Source organism: Aptenodytes forsteri, unplaced genomic scaffold (genome assembly GCF_000699145.1).
Source record: "Aptenodytes forsteri isolate BGI_AS27 unplaced genomic scaffold, ASM69914v1 Scaffold563, whole genome shotgun sequence".
In the NCBI taxonomy this organism is placed as follows: Eukaryota; Metazoa; Chordata; class Aves; order Sphenisciformes; family Spheniscidae; genus Aptenodytes; species Aptenodytes forsteri.
The window spans coordinates 1,012,286-1,031,376 of record NW_008795318.1 but is presented as its reverse complement, the minus strand read 5'-3'; the positions used below and the strand labels follow the sequence as shown (position 1 = coordinate 1,031,376).

At 46.3% G+C, this 19,091-nt stretch overlaps 1 protein-coding gene across 1 annotated transcript in view; it reads right to left on the bottom strand.

Annotated features, from left to right (window-relative positions):
- Positions 1 to 19,091, bottom strand: part of CACNA1G (calcium voltage-gated channel subunit alpha1 G) — a 102,093-nt gene that overhangs the window by 25,947 nt on the left and 57,055 nt on the right. The window contains exons 22-28 of the mRNA XM_019472170.1: positions 18,773 to 18,841; positions 17,706 to 17,890; positions 10,898 to 11,024; positions 7,453 to 7,578; positions 6,751 to 6,840; positions 5,945 to 6,158; positions 3,425 to 3,475 (exon numbers count right to left, since the gene is read on the bottom strand). Of these exons, the coding sequence (XP_019327715.1) occupies positions 3,425 to 3,475; positions 5,945 to 6,158; positions 6,751 to 6,840; positions 7,453 to 7,578; positions 10,898 to 11,024; positions 17,706 to 17,890; positions 18,773 to 18,841 (862 nt within the window). The remainder of the gene's footprint in view (positions 1 to 3,424; positions 3,476 to 5,944; positions 6,159 to 6,750; positions 6,841 to 7,452; positions 7,579 to 10,897; positions 11,025 to 17,705; positions 17,891 to 18,772; positions 18,842 to 19,091) is intronic.

The following is a 19,091-nucleotide window of genomic DNA, read 5'->3' as shown; positions in this document are numbered from 1 at the left end:
CAGGAAAGATCTAAACAATACCAACATCTTGGGAAATACAGACATCTGTTAAACTCCAGGTGGTGAACTTCACAACTAACACAACACCACATTACTGTACTGTTACAATACACTGTGTCAAGAACAACAAGAGCTCTGGGTTAGTCTCGGTTATTACTGGAAAGGTTAACTTGGCTTCCCGGCACACATGGCGTTAAAGAAAAGAGGAGGAGAGCAAACGAACAAAAGAAGAATTGGCAGAATGAGAATGTGAGAAGATGGGGAAATAACAGCAAAAGCCCACTATGAGACATCAGGCTGGTAAACAGGGTGTAAATCAAGCTGCTTCACCGTGACTGGAGGCCAGGGGTAGGGGAGAGGGAGAAGTGGCTCAAATTTAGATATCGTTACACTGGAGAAAATCAGCTCAGACAGTGGATCCTGAGCAATCTCCTCCTCACCCAGGCAGGAAGGAGATTTTGCAGCTGGTTGAGAGCTGGTTTGGGAGAGTCCCACCTGCCCGCTCATCCTGGGCGATGGTGGTCTAAGGGGACCGTGCCGGCAAGGGGAGCGGGTGCCTGGCAGGGGGGGCACTCGGTTTAAATTTATCATTTTTCATGGGCTCTCAACTCAAGTTGTTTCCCAAGCAGACATTCTGTACTCCTCTTGGCATCATCCCGTGGGATTATAATTGATCCCCTTGACAAGGGCTGGGAGGCAGAGCACGGCAGCCCCAGCCTGTGTCCTGGGGTAGCCAAACTCATCGCCGTCCTCTCCTGCCCGTTTGGAAAGGCAGCGACCATTGCTGTTGCAGGAAGAACATTTCCCATTCCTAAGCCTGCTCCAACTTCTCCCTTCGGCTTCAGCGATCACAGCCCAGGTTTGGGGCATTAAGCCCCATGCCGCTGTTCGTCTGACAGCTCTAGGACATGACCCGTGAAATGGCACCAGCGACCAGCAAAGCAGCGCTGGAGGCACCCCCGTTTTTGCCGGGCAGTGCCACCGCCAGCTCCCAGAGGGTCCCGGGGCTCAGCCGGCCTCTGCCGGCACCGCGGGAGATGGGGCCGGGGCCGCTCTCTTCCCATTAACTGCATTTTCTTGGGGGGAGTCAGGCTGGGCATGTCTCCGGACAGCGGCTGCCTCCGAATATAGCCCTGTCTAGAGAGAAATTGCCACTTTCCCCGAGGTGGCTTTCGAGACGGAGGTGCGTGGGCACAGGAAATTGGAATTCACGAGAGTGGGACAATTCCATTACTGTCTCCAGCTTCTTCCTTCTCCTATAATAAGGGAATTAACTACTTTGCAGGTCTGAGTATATCTGGAGGACAGCGGCAAACCAGTGAGCCCGTGACGCAGCTGGATTTACAAACTGTATCAAGAATATTATTAGGTTAAAAAGTAGTTTGCACTGAAGGATCTTTTTTTAAACACAGCGTTTTACTTGGCTTTTATTGTACTGAATGGATTTATTAAAAAAAAAAAAAAAGCAAAATGGAAAATGATAAATTATTTCCACTGAGAAGATTCCGGTTGTGATAGAATGTAGACTCGGAAAAAAAAAAAAGGAAAAAATAAAATTATAATATCTCACTAAGCACCAGGCAGCAGCACACACACACGCACACACACTACTCCATCTTATCTTCAGAGGGAGAGGAAAGAAGCCCTCTGTAAGTGCAGAGATGTGTGGAAGCTTTGGGGTCACAATCCACATTTCTCATTGAACCACAGGAGGTTCGTCTACAGCACCCGGGACTGATTCCCTAATGTCCCCAACAGTCAGGTTCAGAAATAAAACCTTTCTATTCCCTCACGCCGGTGCCTGAAGAGCAGCATGGCACATTCACTACCACTGGATCCAAAGAAAAGACAACAAAAGGAAACACAAAGCACAGACCTGACAATTGCACATGTTTTAAAGGCAAACTCTAAGAGTCTTTCTGAGTCTGCGCGGGATAATGGAGGGGTTTGGAATAAGTTCGATGCCTTAAAAATAAAATAAAATAAAATAAGACAGCCTTGATGTAGCTCTGTAGGACCAGGAGAGGAGTCACAAACAAATAAAAAGAAGAAAAAATAAACAGACCCCCAAACCCAGTGACAACACCCCCCCTCGTGCTGCCCCTGTTTCGCAGGAGAGGACAGGAGGCCTACCAAGAAGAGCAAGAAGGAAGGCAAAGAAATAAAAATACCAGGAATGGCAATGGGAAGGAGATTCAGGATTTATTAAAGCATGTTGTGATAACTCCCAACAAGGTCTTAGAAATATAAGGTAGGAACCTCGATCTCCGTGAGTTATCCTCTGCAGTGAAAGCTGATAGCCCTCACCTTGCAATTTTTATTTAATCAAAACTCCCTGCAATATGTGAGAGGTGGATGGAGCCCTGCTCCCATCTCAAGCAGTGGGAGCTTGGTCACAGGTGAGAGTTTTAATGGCACAATTTTCCTAGCTTATTATTTTTGTCGAAAATTACAGCTGTATTTGTTTCTATGTTGGCGCCTCTTTAATTATTCAGGCTAATATTCTTAAGTTATGAATTAAACAAAATGCTTGCCAGATCAAAGCTTCTCCTAAAAATAAAAAGAGCAAGGGACAGATTTGCAGCCCTGAGCTGGTGAGGGGGGACGGGAAAGAGAGACGTGAGCGAGCCCTGGTCAGGACGGCCAGGTCAAACCCCCAGCCGTGTTCAGCCCAGCTGGTCCATCCCCACCAGGACCTGGAGAGGCTTTGTGGTGGCATCTTTATTGCTTTTAATTCACAAGATGCGCCATGGATCGAGCAACTCTCAATCAATATGAAGAATTTACAAGCTGGGCAGCACAACGGCTAAACCCCATGTCCACGCTGAGGGTTGGTGTGGGGTTGACCTCTCCGTTGAAGCACTGAGGCTCTGCACTATACTGAATTTTACCCTGCTGAAAAAACACTGTGCCTCCCTGAAGCACAGCGTTCGTGGAACAAAGAGCGAGGGCTGGAGATATAATGAAATAACCTCCCTAAGCGAGACTGCCTGCCTTCCAGAGACACTCTTGCAAATTATTCAGAGACTCCTAAGTTGGTGGTTGGAAAGCTAGAGTAAACAATAAAGGACCCATTTCACAGTCCAGTCATTATTCTCTAAAAAAAAATAAGAACAAAAACAAAAAAAGGAGGGAAAAAAAAAAAAGCCATGAAAAGTCTGACAGTGTCTTAATGAAAACCAGAAAAAAAGTAATACTGAAGAACATAACATGATCAAGGGGTAAATTAAGGGTTTGCAAGTGTCAGTCCTGAGCCAGGTCTGCAGACCTGCAGTTCAGAATGATATGCGTGTGCCATGAAGTAAGCAAACGAGCTTTGCACCACACACACGGTTTAGTGGGATGCCTCACAGCAGCGGTGGCCAGCCGTTAGTGACACAGCACTGCCATTCAAGTGGGACGAGACGTGCCGACTTCCCAGTACCTTGCACTGCACTGGCTGAGCTCTCCATTAATACATCATCCAGCATTAGATCTAAAAGAACGAAACGGCATTAATCATCCGGCAGGACACACGGCAAGACTTCCCTTCCCCGTCAGAGGTCCCTACGGCTCTCAGGCTCTCCAGTGCCTCTACCGGCAATGTTTCCTTGCGGGATCCTCTCCTTGTGCCTCATGGAGGCTGGATTCAGGTACGTGGGCTCATCGTGAAAAAGGAAGGGCTCTTGTGCTTCTCCCACGTACACAGGTGGAAGCCCAAGAGATCCCTGAGAACCCCCTCGCTTGACGACGATGAAGGAGAAGACACTTCTGAAGGATGGACTTTGTACATGTCCTGCTGAGCCAGCGCACCTTACAGCGATGACTCCTGCATCTGCCTACATCTCACCGAGCTGGGACCTCACATGCTTTTCTGGTTTTCAGATGTCCAATTGGGTAAATGCATTTGAAGAGTCTATGATCAAAAATGACCGTGCAACCAGTTAGATGTCTACGTCTGTCTATGTCTGACATCCATAGGTTGGTTTGGGCATCTGGGGACTCTCAGGAAGCCCAGCTGAAAGGAACCCCCAGGCAGTTACTGGCATAATCAAAGCCCTAGTCTTGGTATCATCTGCAAGTTCCCACCATGCAGAATGAAGCTAAGCAATGACATCTGTTGCCTCCGAGGGCAAAGCTGGACATGGTCAATTAAAACCAACGTTTCACTGAAAGCAAATTGGGAAAACTGTTCTGAAGCGATTTGGAGGGCTTCATACTTTGCTCTTGAAAGGTTATTATGGCGATTGAATACTCAGCAATATTTGATCTTCAGTAAAATAGCTGTTTATTGCCTCTTTAATTAGGCATTTCATAGGACTGAATGAATAACTGCATCTCCGAGGACGGTTTGTGATTCCTTCCCGCTGGGAAATTGCCCAGACTTACGTCTCTTCTTCACCTAGTTCCTCTAGCATTACAAATAAGGTCATTAATAATAACTAAACATCTATTTTTCTTCTACAGAAATGTCTGCTTTCCAAAACTGCAACTTTAAATAGGGATCTTTCTATCCAGCCTTTAAAAACATTTTCTAACTCATCAGCCTGAAACTGTGTTTGGGAACTTGGACTGACCGAAAAAGCTTTCTAGGCATTTCCTTGATGTGAAAAACAGAAAAAAAATATTCTTTCCACCTGTATCCCACTTAACTGAGAACAGTCTAACGTGTCCTCCACTGCTCTTGAGGGAAGCCTCCGTCTTTCCACTGACCACTGAGGAAGCCAGGCTCTCGGCATAAACCAAAGTTTGATGTCCAGAGGCTGGTGTGATACATCCTATTGGTTACAAAACCTGTGAAGCTCATGGGACTTAAAGATGTGACCCAAGGCAAGTGCTGGGTAAGTGCTGAACTGAGAGAGGCTGAGACACCGTTGTGGTACGTGGTTGCACGATTAAGCCTGTCACAGGTATTAAACACCTCTTAGACTATTAAAAATAATAAAACAGCCTTAATATTACCAGCTTTTGGAACAAGCGCCTGATCAGACAGCCTCTTAAACAGTACTGAAGTCTGTCAAAGATAGAGAAGGGACGTGAAAGGGGACACGGAGAGAGCAGCAGGCGACTGACCAGGGAGGGAAAGCGTGAGGCCATGGACACGAAGGGCAACGGAGAAAGTTCAGTCAGAAGAGAGAGCATGCGAGAAGAAGAAGAGTACCTCCGACCTGTGGCCTCTGGCTGACTTATTTCTTATTCAACCAAATTAAAAGAAAAAAAGACTAAAAGACAATGTCAGGTTGGAGACTTGGCAGAGCAGAGGTCTAGCCTGCTTTCACCTGTAAAGCCTTCTCTAGGCAGGGCTGCAAGCTTGCACGTCCAGTTTGGAGTTTGGTTCGATTTGCATCAGTGCTACTTTGTCTAGTTAGTTACTCTCCTCAACTGCTTTTTTTTTCTAATCTGTATTTCTCAAGCAAATGCATTGATATGTTTCTCTAAGGAGTTTTTAAGCATTACTAGAATGAGATGGCTCCATTATTTTATTACACTCTTGAATAGCAGTGGTGCTACTGTGCCAATAAATAAACCTGCTTGATAAATGGGACAGGTAACATCACTGTGGCATTACAAGGCTGTAATAAACCAAATAGTGAATCCAGTTATCAGCAACAGTGCTCATGACTCAGAAGATTTATGGTGCCATCCGGCACTGCTGATCTTTGCAGTTGTCACTATTTGTGTAACACTGAGCTCTGCTATCCAAGAAGCTCCAGGTCTGATTATTCTTATATTTTAATTCAAATAACCTCCAATGGAAAAGTCATTGCAAATCATGCAGCCATTAAAAAGGCTTCCATGGCTCCTTGCTCAGCCTAAAACGACACTATTTCCTTCATGCAAATTTTATAGCTAGACATGCTTTTGGGAGAAGAAGGATCACCAGACATGAGGCAGGGAGGGGAGGGAGGAGGGGATCGTGTGGAAGGTCAAGCAGGACTCGGAAAGATGTGGAAAGACTACCGACCAGCCATCTGTTTCTCCTTACTCCTTCTCTTTTTCTCCAGCCGGCGAAGCCTCTTCTCCTCCCGCCTCTTGGCTTCTTCCTCCTCCTGGTGCTGCCGACACTTGTGGAAATTCTCCACCACCACCCCCACAAACATGTTGAGGACGAAGAAGGCCACAATCAGCAAGAAGGAGATGAAGTAGAGGAGCATCCACGGGTTGTAGTTCATGACTGGCTGCAAAGTGGAGGAAGGCAAATGTGAACTGAACCTCAAAAAAAAAAAAAGGGGGGGGGAGCAAATTGATACAGCTGCCCCATCCACAAAACCCTTGGGTGCCCCTTTGAGGCAGCTCAGTGTGCTCTGCTCTTCCTGAAAATCAGAGCCCTCTGAGACATTTTAACTGAATGCGCCCAAAACACAAAGCGCGTTGAGGACAGAACCACCACCTCTGTTCTGCCAACAACAGGACAGTAGCATCCATCGCAGCTATTGTAAATCCCTCACTGAAAAACTGTACCTACACAAAGCACTTCTTTTCTCCTGACATGTCCAAATTGCTTAAAAAGTCAAACCATTGACTTTGGTGCGGTTCTCCTAACACTAGTTACACCAGTCGTATTGCAAAATCTGTAGGAAAAGGGCTAGGTCCAAATCCAGACTTTCCACTTGACTCCTTGTCACACCCCAGGACTTGGGTTAAACGGCTCCCTCGATCCCAACCCCATAGCCCCATTTGACTGTGGAAGCCAACAGTATTTTGCAAAACAAGAGCCAAAACATGCGACCTTTGACAACTCATTTCTTACAGCTCTGCTAGAGCACGTACCTGCTGGTCAACTCCCACAGCATCTAACCCATCGTACATGATATCCACCCACCCGTCCTTGGAGGCCAGAACAAAGAGAGACATCAGAGCCTAGAAATACATGGAAAAAAAGTTAGACGTAGTTGCACTAAAGCTCTTCTACCTGTAACATTTTACTCCTCTTTGCCCTTTCCTGTCTGGGGATTATCATTACTTGTCTGATAATGGGACACTTTGATGCCCAAGGTTTCTCCTGGCAGCAAAAACCTATCAATGTCAGCGCCCGGTTCAGCAATGAGCGCTAATTTGGAAACCACAAAGCTGAAGACAAAAGCAGCTTCATTTCCACCCTCCAGGTCTCTACTGCTCCCGACTAATTAGTCCTTACCATGCTGCTAAAATAAGGCTGTGTTGCAGAGATGGTTGAAAGTGTCCGGCTCTATTAGACAAGCCCTTCTGCAAGATATATTTGGTTTGTTATGTAGCAGTGAAGCAATTAAGTACTCCACGAAGCCACAAGTGCTTGTTCTGTTCTGAAAAGAAGTGTATGCCTGCTTGGAAACACTGCCTTTGGGATTTACAGAGACAGAATGCTGTGTATGTGAACTGAATATTTACTGCGACTGCTAGTGCCCTGTAAGAAAATCCCATGGGATAATAATGCACAGGTTTTAAGTCAAGGAAGTAAAGGAGCAAAGAAGCAGATTACCATTCCATTAATACCTGGCCGAGATTATCAAAATTATACTTGTGCCGGACCCATTTGTAGCTTGCTTCTGTACAATCCGATTTATTTGTGATGTTTCTGGTGTCCTCCCCCTGGCAGACAAAAAACTTGCCTTTGAAAAGCTGCAAAACATGCAAAGAAGAGAGGAAAGGTAAGGGTTCGGTCCATAGGATTTCTCTGCAGATGATGGGCATTTCTCCTGGGGTATCCTGCACAGCCCACGCCGACCAGAGAAGTTAAGGGAAACGGCCTCATTCGTGCTGGTTATTAAGTGCGAGCAGTCTGTATAATATGCACCTAATGAGCAAATGCATGATTTCACATCGTTTAGGACACCCACCTCGTGCATTAGGTTGTCTGGTTCAGTGATCTGAGACTGGCCTAAAGGCCTTTGCTTCTGGGTCACCAGCTCAAGTGTGGCCCTGGCGAATAGCCCAGACCAGCTAATGGCTTCTTGCCACACGTGGGATCACTCTGGCGACTCCAGCCCAGTTAACGATGCTGGTTTCAAGAGTCACCGACAAATTAAATGTAACAGGGGCCCTCTGTCAGCAGAGAAAAGGTGGCACTAAAGAGGCACAGCGACGGACTAAGCTCCGCTCTTAGAGGTCACAAGGGGACACGTCAGAGAGGAGCCGAGCTGCTGCGAGTGACGTTGGGCTCTCGCTGAATCAAGACTGCTGTCAGTCCAGCTCCGGTCTCTGATCCTGAATGCTGTTCTCCAGATGTCATTAGGCTCTGCAGTCCATGCAGGGGTCTCTGAAATTATTCCTTGTGCAGAGCTTAAGGAGTCAAGCCTGACTGGTGCTGGGTACCTGATCCCGAGCTTATTTCCTTTGGTGTAAGCCAGGAGAGACGCAACTCCTGGGGAGTCAGCTCCTGATTTACACCTGCACGAGGAACATGAGCCTCCATGTGTTTAATTCTAGACCTGGTGCTTCCTGCACACAGAACAGAGAGTGGCAGGGGATGATTACTGCTTCAGACAGGGTGATTGATGCTAGCAGGATGGATGGTATCAAAGCCTGGGAGACATCCAACAAATCTGGTTTTATTTGCTGGCAGAAGCTATTGAAATTACTGTTTTGGGGGGAAATGGCAGCCTGCTCTCTAGGCTCCTTAAAACACCACCTGGGTATACAGAGAAAAGACGCTGACGGGTTTTGATCTGTTGTTCTAGACAAGTATCAGTAGAAATAATAGTGAACAAGATAAACCCACACATTGCTCCATGCATTTCCTTCAGAAATCAACAGCAGAAGGATGTTCTCTAGGCATGCAAAATTAATCACCACTCAATACGGTCATAAAACTTCTGGATGCAAGAAGAGAAGTATTCCCTGATCTTTCCATGGAGAAACACTACCCGTGGGTAAGGCAGACTGGGGAGATACAGTCTTCACAGAGAAAAGTTTTAATTAAGCAGGAAGGTAAACAACTCTTTTAAATATATTGTCTATAAATATAACTTCTCCAGGAGCTGGACTGTAATGCCACTCAGATGGGAGCAGTAACACAGCTACTAATGGGGTTTGGAAATACAAAGCCCCATTTGCAAAAATGCTGATCCCTGCCAGTGCTTCAGCTTTTAGCACTTCCGAAAGTGAAAGACTCAGTGATTCCTACTGTACTTGTTTTATCAATCTATTTCTTGTGTCTTATTAATGACTATTCACGTGTGGACAAGCTCTACAATAAAAACAGTCTCGCCAATAGGAGACACTGTTAGAAACCTGGACGTCTGGATTTTAATAGCATTAAAAACCTCTAGTTTGATCCCCAGTTTATACTTACATGGGAAAACCAACTAACTTTGAGAGACTATCTTTTTATAGAAATTAGCTATGGCCCTCATCTTACACCTGATTAGACATAAATATTAACTGAGAATTTTGCATCCTGAATACAGGATCAGTCTTGCTTGTATCTACCACTTAAGCACATCAATAGTCATGACAATTTAACGTAAGACTGCAAGTCACTAGGGAAAGCCATCACAACTGGCAGGGAGGAAATTCAAAGAGCATACTGCGAGTTTTGTTGTTTGGCATAAATTTCCCTGTGTCTGAGTTTTATATTGTTTTATGGGATATGCTTAGTTTTATGAATCTGTTTAGTATAATGGATGGATGTTGTTGTACTGTAATGCTAAGCCAACCTAGCTGCTGAGATGGTTATGGATGGCATGATTTTCTTCTCTGTTTATTTTCAATGCTGTATTTATTATTTAAAGAGTACATTAGTATAAAATATTGTATAAGACACCTTTCCAAAACAAAGCCAAACAGAGCTGCTTTCCAAAGCTGGCTGTGACAGATCAGATAAACTTCAGAAAGAAATAAGTGTTACGTCAGAATATTTATATGAAACAATCTCTTCTTCTCAGGTAACGAGAAACCAATTGCATTGGAAACTCTGCCACTTTTCCCCCAGGTTTCTGCACTTCTGGGACTGAGGATATTGCCAGCAGAGCTGGCAGGAAGCAGACTCAGAAATCTCTATTTCTGCAAGCTTTCAGTTACACAAACTGTCAGAATCTGAATGAATCTCCAGGTCAAGGTCTCTCTGGAGTTTACAAACCAACAATTTCAGCTTTGAGAGTTTCTATTTCCCCATTGGTTTATACCTAGAAGAAAGGTGGAGGGGAGATGTCCCCATGTTATCTCCCAGATGGAATGGGAATGGGATTTGACAGTTTCCCTGAGCAGAGTTTTTCTGGTGGTACATGTCATGCCTCAGGCCTGACCCTTCTGTGGTGTGGCCAGGGGAAGAAAGCGGAGAAATAGCTTGATTCATGTCCCGCTGCAGGCAAAGCAGAAGTCCTTGTGGTGGGGAAAGGATGAAGAAAGCCCATTCTGTGCCTTTGAGGGGGTCATCATGTTGGCTTTTGTATCACTGCACGCAACAGGGAAGCTTCGAGAAAGTTCAACGCATCAAGTGACACATAGCCAAGACTGGGCAGTCAGGAATAAATGTGTCTTGAGAGCACTAGAAAGGCCACGCTGTGCTGCTGGGGTGGGGACCGAGTGCCGCATAAGCCCTTGGGTCCGAGTCATGTCAGGCTGTTAACTATGGCAAAGTTATGGATTCAAAACCAACACACGTTTCCAGAGCTGGGCAGAAAACCTCGATGGAACCAGAGAGAGGCAAAACCAACCCCGCTAACTGACCCTAACTATTGCTCCTTCAGCTATGGCTAGGGATGCGTGTAGCTGGGCCACTGTTGTTAGGTTGTAATTGTTAATGAGTTTTTAATGGCTGACCAATAATGGGAAATCTGCTTCCTCCTCGCTAGGACCACTCCTCAAGAAGGCCAAACAGCCCATTGGTTCGGTTTCAGAAAGGCTTATAGTGTGCCCATTGGTACAGATACGCAGATGTGGGGCCATCTGGGGCTCGTTACGCTTTTGGGTTAGCTGCTGAGGCTTACAGGGGACTCACCTGAACTCCCAGGATCCCAAAGATTATGAAAAAGGCACAGCAGATGACCACGATGTTCCCAATGGGCTTCAGGGATGACATGAGAGTCTCCACCACCAGCTTCAGTCCTTGGGCTCGACTAATGACTCTGTGGGGGCAAGTAAGCACAAAAGCTGTGTTAGTCCTGTTCTTGCCCAGTTCTGCCTCCTATCAAGATAGAAGATGCGGAGAAAACAGCATTGGGGAAATTTTTAGAATGGCAAAGAAGTAAAAAATCACGATGGAAGAAGCAGTTATGGAAGATTGACCTGTGAGATTATGGATGTGTGTGAGGGAAAGGGGTCTCTGCCTACACATACAGCTGTGCATAAAAGAAGAGGAGGAAGAGACCACATATGAGGAGCCAGGCCAGAAAAGTCACTGGAGAAGGACCTAGGAAAGGAAGGTAGATAGGCTAGGCCCATATTTTTCAAACTTGGAATGATGGTTTTAATCTAACTCACTACCTATTCTTGATTCGTTTGCTGATCAGCATCTTCTAGTTACCATTCACTATAATATATTCAAGCCTTGGCATTTTCCTTTTCCTATCATTCGGTTCAAAGAGCTCTCTAGGTTTCCAGCCTTGATCGCACCTTCCCTGGGATCCAGCCTCGTGGTTTGGGCCATCCACAGACACACACCTTTCTGCCTGCAGCCTGTCCAGGACTGCAAAGAGAGGGCCTCCCAGTGTCCATTCCTGCATAGATTTGGGCAAGGTTCTTGATGTCCCTGTCTCAGTCTGTGAAATGGAGCAGCCACTCTTACACAGCTGCCTGCACATCTGTAGTCATTATAGAATCGTAGAGCGGTTTGGGTTGGAAGGGACCTCTAAAGGTCATCTAGTCCAGCCCCCCTGCCCTGGGCAGGGACATCTTCAACTAGGTCAGGTTGCTCAGAGCCCCGTCCAGCCTGACCTTGAATGTTTCCAGGGATGGGGCATCCACCACCTCTCTGGGCAACCTGGGCCAGTGCTTCACCACCCTCAGTGTAAAAAAAAGAAAAAAATCTGTACGTGTCCTTGTAGTGCTGCTGTGTACAGAGACCTGAGCTACCCCTCAGGACCATCACAGTCTCTGCTTTATACCCACTGTACAACCTCAGCTACTGAACCAGTGGTGTCCTCCAGGTGAAACTTCACCAGCAGGACCACAGGCATCTAACCTTGTTTCTGTAGCTCCTCTCCATCTGGTACCACACAGAATTTCATAACAGAGGATTAGATCATATTGGAAGGTTGGGGAAGAATAACGTGGACTTCATGAGTGAAGCAAGTAAAAAAAAAAAAAAGGGAAAACTGTACTATACTCTCAAGGACAACACTACAAAGAAAGGACAAGGCTTGTGTGATTTAGAGAAGCCATCTCACTCTGCTGGGCAAGATGAACGAGGTATTCAGGCTCACAGAGCTGCAGGTGGAGAGCTGGGGGACCGAGAAAGGCATCCGAAGAGGCTGCATGTCTCCCTCCTCTTGATGCCAACTGGAATTAAGCATTTCACTAGCGCTGTAAATCAATTTGTACCGATGCCATAGAAACTGTGCTTTCCTACGGCAGAAATAGCTGTCTGCTGTGTAAGTCGGAGGGAGCGAAGCGCCTGTGTGCTTCTGGGTACTGGCTGGGGACTCCTTTGAACACTTGGCACTCAAAACTGCCACAAACTTCCCCACCTTCTTCTTTCTGCCTGGTTCTCTCTTTTGCCATGGGAGTGCTCTCACCACCTCTCCCGTTCTGCCCCAAGTCTGGCTGCACCGCTTGAAGCACAGTTGGAGTTTTGTCGCCTGGAGAGGATCCAAGTTCTCCTCCTCTCTCCCCCTCCCGGGCTATGGTGCTCCCAGCAGAGGTCCCCACGGACACATCCACATGCCCGACATGCGTGGCCCTAGCTGGGACCCCAGCCAAGCCTGCACCAACCCTCTCCTGCCCCAGAGCCGACAGGTTTAGCAAACTGCAGAGATCAGTGCACAGGCACCAGGTCTTTCAAAAACCGTTGGCTTTAAACAGTATCTTGAAAAGCTAAAAACTATTTCTCTTTTTTCTGGTTAAATATTTACTCGAAATGTCAAGGGTAATTCATCAATTATCGGTTTAAAAAAGAAACAGATAGTGGTATTTTTATCCGCTCCCTTACCAGTGAAACACAAAAGGCAGATGCACACCTCACGCTGGGTGTCTCTTCCAGGTAGCTGCTGTGGCTCCCTATTTCGGACATCTCGGCTTTCCTGATGCTCAGATCTGGGTTATTTTAGGGAACAAGCCTGGGGGTGAGACGGCTCAGGGAGCAGAAGGTTACTCAAGACTGAGATGCCCCAGGGGATGGTGTGGACCCCATGCAACCGTGGCAGTGTGGAGACATGGGCTGCCAAAACTGCCCATGTGAATTAGCCCAGGCTGAGGTCCTCACTGGGTCAGCTACGCTGCTGCTGCCACTTTGTACCTGCACCGATGCTGAAAGCCGAGCCGAGGCCAGCTAGCAGAGGAGGCTGGACAGCAGGTTAGCGTGCCCGACTCAGTGAGCTGGATACTCCAGCCTAACAGGCCGTGTACGCAGGGCAAGGGCTCTTCCCACTCCGCGTGCACAAAGCAAGCATTGGGCTGGCCAGTCTAGCGCTGAATTGCTCTTCTGGATCCTCGGATGGCCTAAAGACCTCACCATCCCTCACCTATTATCCTCACACAGTCCTGGGTGAACTACAATGACTGCCAAACTCCAGATGGGAAACTGAGGCATGGGAGGACCACAAGCCATGTTCCTAGAGGTATGCAGGCACCTCATTTCCAATGATTTTGATGGAAATTAGGTACTTTGGTGCCTTTAGGGATCTTGACTTAGGTATTCTGCCCACTGTCACACAGGATGGAACCGAAGTCAGGTCTTCTAAATTGAAGGCCTGTGATCTAAACTACTGGAGCATCCTTAAATTTTGGGGAACAAGGAAGAAATTTAGTCTCCAGAGTCTAAAGTCAATAATTTTCTCCAACACTTATTAAGAAAGCCTATTCCAGAAATAATAAAATGATTTCCCTTGTGAGATACTATTTGGTATCCAGCAGAGAGAGAAAATAGGAGGTTACTCGTCTGACTTCACAAAGTCATGTGTGTTGAGAAAAAAAGGACTGAGAAACTGCAGCATTTGGCTGCTTTCAGGTTTTCATCAACCAGGGAATTCCTCAAATGAGAGTGCATGAGGGTAAAAGCTGCCACCAGTTTAGCTTCAGGCCAGTGCTGTTTCCAGCCCTACAGGGAGAGAAGACTTTGAAAAGATTTTGAAAAATAATAGTTCTTACTAATGAAAACCTTGAGACCTTGAAGCTGCCTCAAACTAAGGGCCTGATCCAATGTCGAGGCAAGTCTCTGCAAAGACTCCTGCCGCTGTCCTGAGAGTCTGATAACTCCCTAAGAAGTGCCAATGAAATCCTCAGCATTTCCAGATTATTAGTGTCAGCTCCAATATGTCAACGTACAGCACCCCACGCCTCATCAATACTGCCCAAGGTCCTGCTGACATCAGGTTGTAAACTCATATTATCTGACCCACCGCTCCTGCAATTTATCGCTGAAGGATGCAGCTGATTTGGAGCCCTCCAGGCGTGCCAGAGCCGTAGACTCGCCGAGGTTGCACTCAGGACAATTCCAGTCTGCATTAGGCATATGACAAATGGGGAAATTGAAATGAGACTGTTTTTTTTTTTTCTTCCAGTGTGAAGAAATGTTAATCCCTCAAGTTCCTCCTGGTTCTGCTGGTCTCAGCATTCCCAATGCTGTTAAACCCCTGGCGTGAGACGCTCCAAACCTACTGCCAGCCTCACTCCAGCTGGAGCACATTTACTAACATTAAGCCTGCTAGCCTGATCAGAGCTCTCGGAAGAAGTAGCACTTAGATGAAGTAGCAGAACAATATTAATGAACACCTTCCTCCACAGATTAAAAAAAAACTAGCAAAGGTGTTAATATGATAGACAGAAGAGAGTCTATGAAATGACTATTTCATACTGACATGGTATGAAAAGTGAATAATTTATCCATCTGCTTTGGAAGTCAAAGCCCAGGCTCTGTAGAGAGTTAAACATCACTGAAGTCCATCCACATTAATTCTGAATACATTTTCAATTTTGATTTCTCTTGTATCTTAAGCTACAACACTTGATCCCAACAACAGCAGGTTGAACGCATTAGGAAGGAATGTTATTGTATAAGCAATCCCTCTACTGGCTGAAACATCAGAGGGTCATGGAAACATCTTTAAATGTCACTCCTTTGTGAATATATTTCTGGAATTCTGGTCATAAAGCTGGGCTCGAATCCTCATGGATTCAATTTGGAGGCTGATAATCAATCATGCAATCAAAAGCCCGTGATTGGCACACAGGCCAGTGTTTTTTTAATGCCTGTGCAAAAGGCACAAGCATGCGTGGTTTTGTGTGCTGTGTGAAGCAACAGGGTGTTTTCACAGGAGAAAATGAGAGACAGAATGAGAACCCTTTCAGACCATCAACCAGGAAAGCCAACACAGAGACGATGAGGGCTGTCCCTGCCCTCGAGTTGAGTGTGACCCGCGCAGCCATGGCTTGGCTTCTCACTGAGGGTGTCCTCCCTGCAGCCCTGTCCCTGAGTGCCCATGGAAAGGGAGGACAGAAGGAGCCGGGTTAGCTCCTCTGCAGTGGGGACGGAGCATTCACTTTGGTCTCTGCCCTACGCCTTCCTGGAAAGGAAAAACATTGGCTTGGTCTCCACAGGGGACTTCACCGGGACACGGGGACTGGAGCCACGGTGTGCAAAGACCTCAGGTTGCCTGTCCCGGCTGTCATCCCATGTTGATCCAGCTGAACATCCTGGGCAGATCACCGAGCCACGCGGCGCAGCCCGCGGCAAAGGCAGAGTGGGCAGAGGCGTGCTCAGGGCAGCCCAGATGTGCATCGCAGAGGCAGATAGGTTTCCACATGTGGAGATTTATGACTTACTGAAAAGCCCCCAGTTTGATGGCTGCTTTTTCATTTCCTACAAATCTAATTACAGGGGAATAGAACTGATTGTGAACACATTTAGGGAATGGGCTTGTCGCTGTCTTTTTACATTTCCTTTGTAGTAGAAAGCAGTATGTTGGCTGAAAACATTCATACACTCTCTTGAGAAAACATATCAAATGCCAACAGGAATGGAATAGCAATGGAAGAGCCTAATCCTGCACATGCTCCAGATGGCAGGTCTTCCTCCAGCCTGCAGTTACTCAGTGGATTGTTCCCCATAACCGCAGACTACTCATGCACATAGGTGACTGCAAAGAAAGGCTCTAGTAAACGAAGACCCAGGTCTTGGCCGGGCAGACCTACAGATCTACAAAGAAGCATCCAGGGCTTTTACTAGGTCAGACAAGTGACTCTAGCAGGGCTCAGCACAACCCAAGCCTCTTCCTCTAGATCTGATTTAACCACACCGCCTCAAAAAAGAAACTTGCATTCCACAGTTCAGAGATGGGAAATCGATCCTTCTTTTACCCAGAGCTATCCAGATTATTTTGTAGATTTTCTTAACATGGATCAAAAATCAGCCAAAACAGAAGAGCAGAGCAGATCTACGGAACCAGCAACCTGGCAGAAACTGCCCCCAGAAATTACAGTTGACACAGAGATGCCGGGGGACACACGAAGAGAAAAAAGCCTGAATTGGAGTCACGTAGGAAGACGGTCTAGTCATATGGTCAGGGAGCCGGACCACACCAATAGCGCTATCTGTCCAGATAAAAATTATTAAAGCAGCTCACGTCCTAAAACTCACCAGGCACAACATACACATAGCCCAATGTAACAGAATGTCTTTCATAGGTGTTGAGAGTATTTGAAAGATATATGTATAGGCACGGCCATTGTTATTTAGACTTATTATTCACACAGGGGTAGTAAAACAACATCTCTGTCAGAAGCAGGGTCCTGTTTTTCTGTCCTGAAAGAGAAAATCCTGACTCAAAGCGAACCTTTTATGAAGGAAGCAGCAGTAAGATATGACAGGCACACAAAGACGCTTTGAGCAGGAAGGTTTATTAGCTGCTGCATAACAAGAGCAGCAACAATGGTATTAAAGAGGGACTGCATTTAGCATGGAGAGAAACCTTCATGCCTTGGGGTACAGGACAAAACAGATGCCTGTTTGGAAGAGGCTGGTCCTTGGGCAGGTTCTTGTCAGAGGGGTGCCTGCCCCTGGAGCATGGGATACCGCCTGCTGTCAGAGATGGGGGACCAAGTTTGCAGGACAATTGCTTTCATCTTGTCTGGGCAATTTTCAAAATAAATGTCTCTGTAAAATTAATGGGGAACTGAGGGAAAAAAAGCTTCTTTGCATTCTAGGTTAAGCAACGGTTTAGTCTTCGCTTCCTTAAAAATGATCTGCCACCTGCTACTAATTTCCTTCTCTGTTACAAAAGCCATTGACTGCCTGAAGGAAAGGGGGAGAAGAAGCTGTTAAGCTGCACTTTACACAGAGCAAATGAGAACACAAATAGCAGGGGATGTGTGTTTTAATGAGCAAAAGAGGCATTGATCAGTTTACTACTGCACTTGGGGCTGGTCCCAAAACACAGCGAGCGCCCAGAGCTCCTTGCAGCTCTGCAGGACCTGTGGACGCTCATTGTCTGCAGAGCAGCAGCAGGCTGGGCACAACGCTGGTGACAGACGCCGTGCCCTTGTCTCACCCGCCCCTTCCCTTGCACGAATGCTGCCGCCTGTGGGAGAGGCTCAGCTCCTCCTTTGGCACACACACCCTACATTCTTTTAGGTCTTCCTCATCCTCTGCTTACCTTAAGGGCCGCAGTGTCCTCAGCAGTCTCAAAACGCGTAGCATCCCCAGGATTTTCGTGCCGCTGTCTGACACCATCGAGACCAGGATGTCAATGATGGAGATGAGAACCAGCACCCCATCCAGCACGTTCCAGCTGCTTTTCAAGTAGGCTTTCTCCCCAAAACACAAGCCTAGTGCCACCACCTGCCCAGACACCAAGTTGCAACAAATTATGACTATCGCATCCAATATGTTTCTTCCAGTTAGCAACCTGCTGAGAACGCATTATTTACAGATACAAGTCTGTGAGTCCATTTGCTTCCCAGTATAGAAGCCTAATTAGACAAATCAGCAAAGTGTTATATTGCAAGAATTGTAAAAATACCTCTGCAGAAACATCCCAGATTGTCCCTTACAGCTGATATATTTTTAATGCAGCTAAACCTAGCTGCACAAAACTGTTCCTAACATGTTTAACTCTGGCATAAAAAGTTTGATCGTATTTTATTCCTACAGACTGCTGGAGTAAAGGTTCAGAGTGGCTGACCCAAAGCAATCATTTACAAGCTTTGCAAATAAAGAAACTAGAGAAACTTTCCAAAGAAAGAGCAATTATTCTGAGAGATGATTATGAATTACACAAGGGAGATTTACAGCAATGGGTTTCTGAGCCTCCTGCCTCAAATCCAGCAAAATGTTTCAATGTGCTTAAGTCCCTCCCTCCTCTGGAAAGCACATAGCTGCTTAGGTTGTTGAGGACGACTGGTTGTTGAAGACAATGGGACTTACATGCATGGTTGAAGTTAAGCACGTGTTCAAGAGCTTTGCTGAATAGGGAAGGATTGCTGAATTGAAGCATCCCATTGCTCATATAACGGTGTAAATCAAGAGCAACTTCAGTGAAATTGTTCTGATGTAAAATGTGCTCAGAATAAGGCGTGTGGTGGGTATTTGAATATGATTTGGAAGAGTCAAAATATACACCTCGCTCATAGCTGGTATACCTAGGGGTTTTGCAAGTTCACCGTAATAAAATATCACTAATATAATATAATACAGGCACACTTATCCTCCAGCTACGTTTACCTTAACTGTCATCTCAGTCAGGAAGATAACTGTAAAGATGTAGTTGGAGAACGTTAGGAAAATCCGTTCCTATAAAAAAGAAAATGAGAGACAATGTTTTATAGCCTGCTCTCCACAGCTGTACAAATCCCTGTGCATATTTGGGCGATTGCTAACTGTTCTCCAGCTTCTGTGCTGAGACAAGTCTCGGACTGTTTGCTCGCAAAGAGGGGAAAATCCAAATATTTAGACAATAACACTCCGCGCGGTTCAGCACTGCCAGTGCCCGGCTCTGTGTCAGCACCATGGACAGGGGCAGCCGCCGGCACCAGGCCCCAAA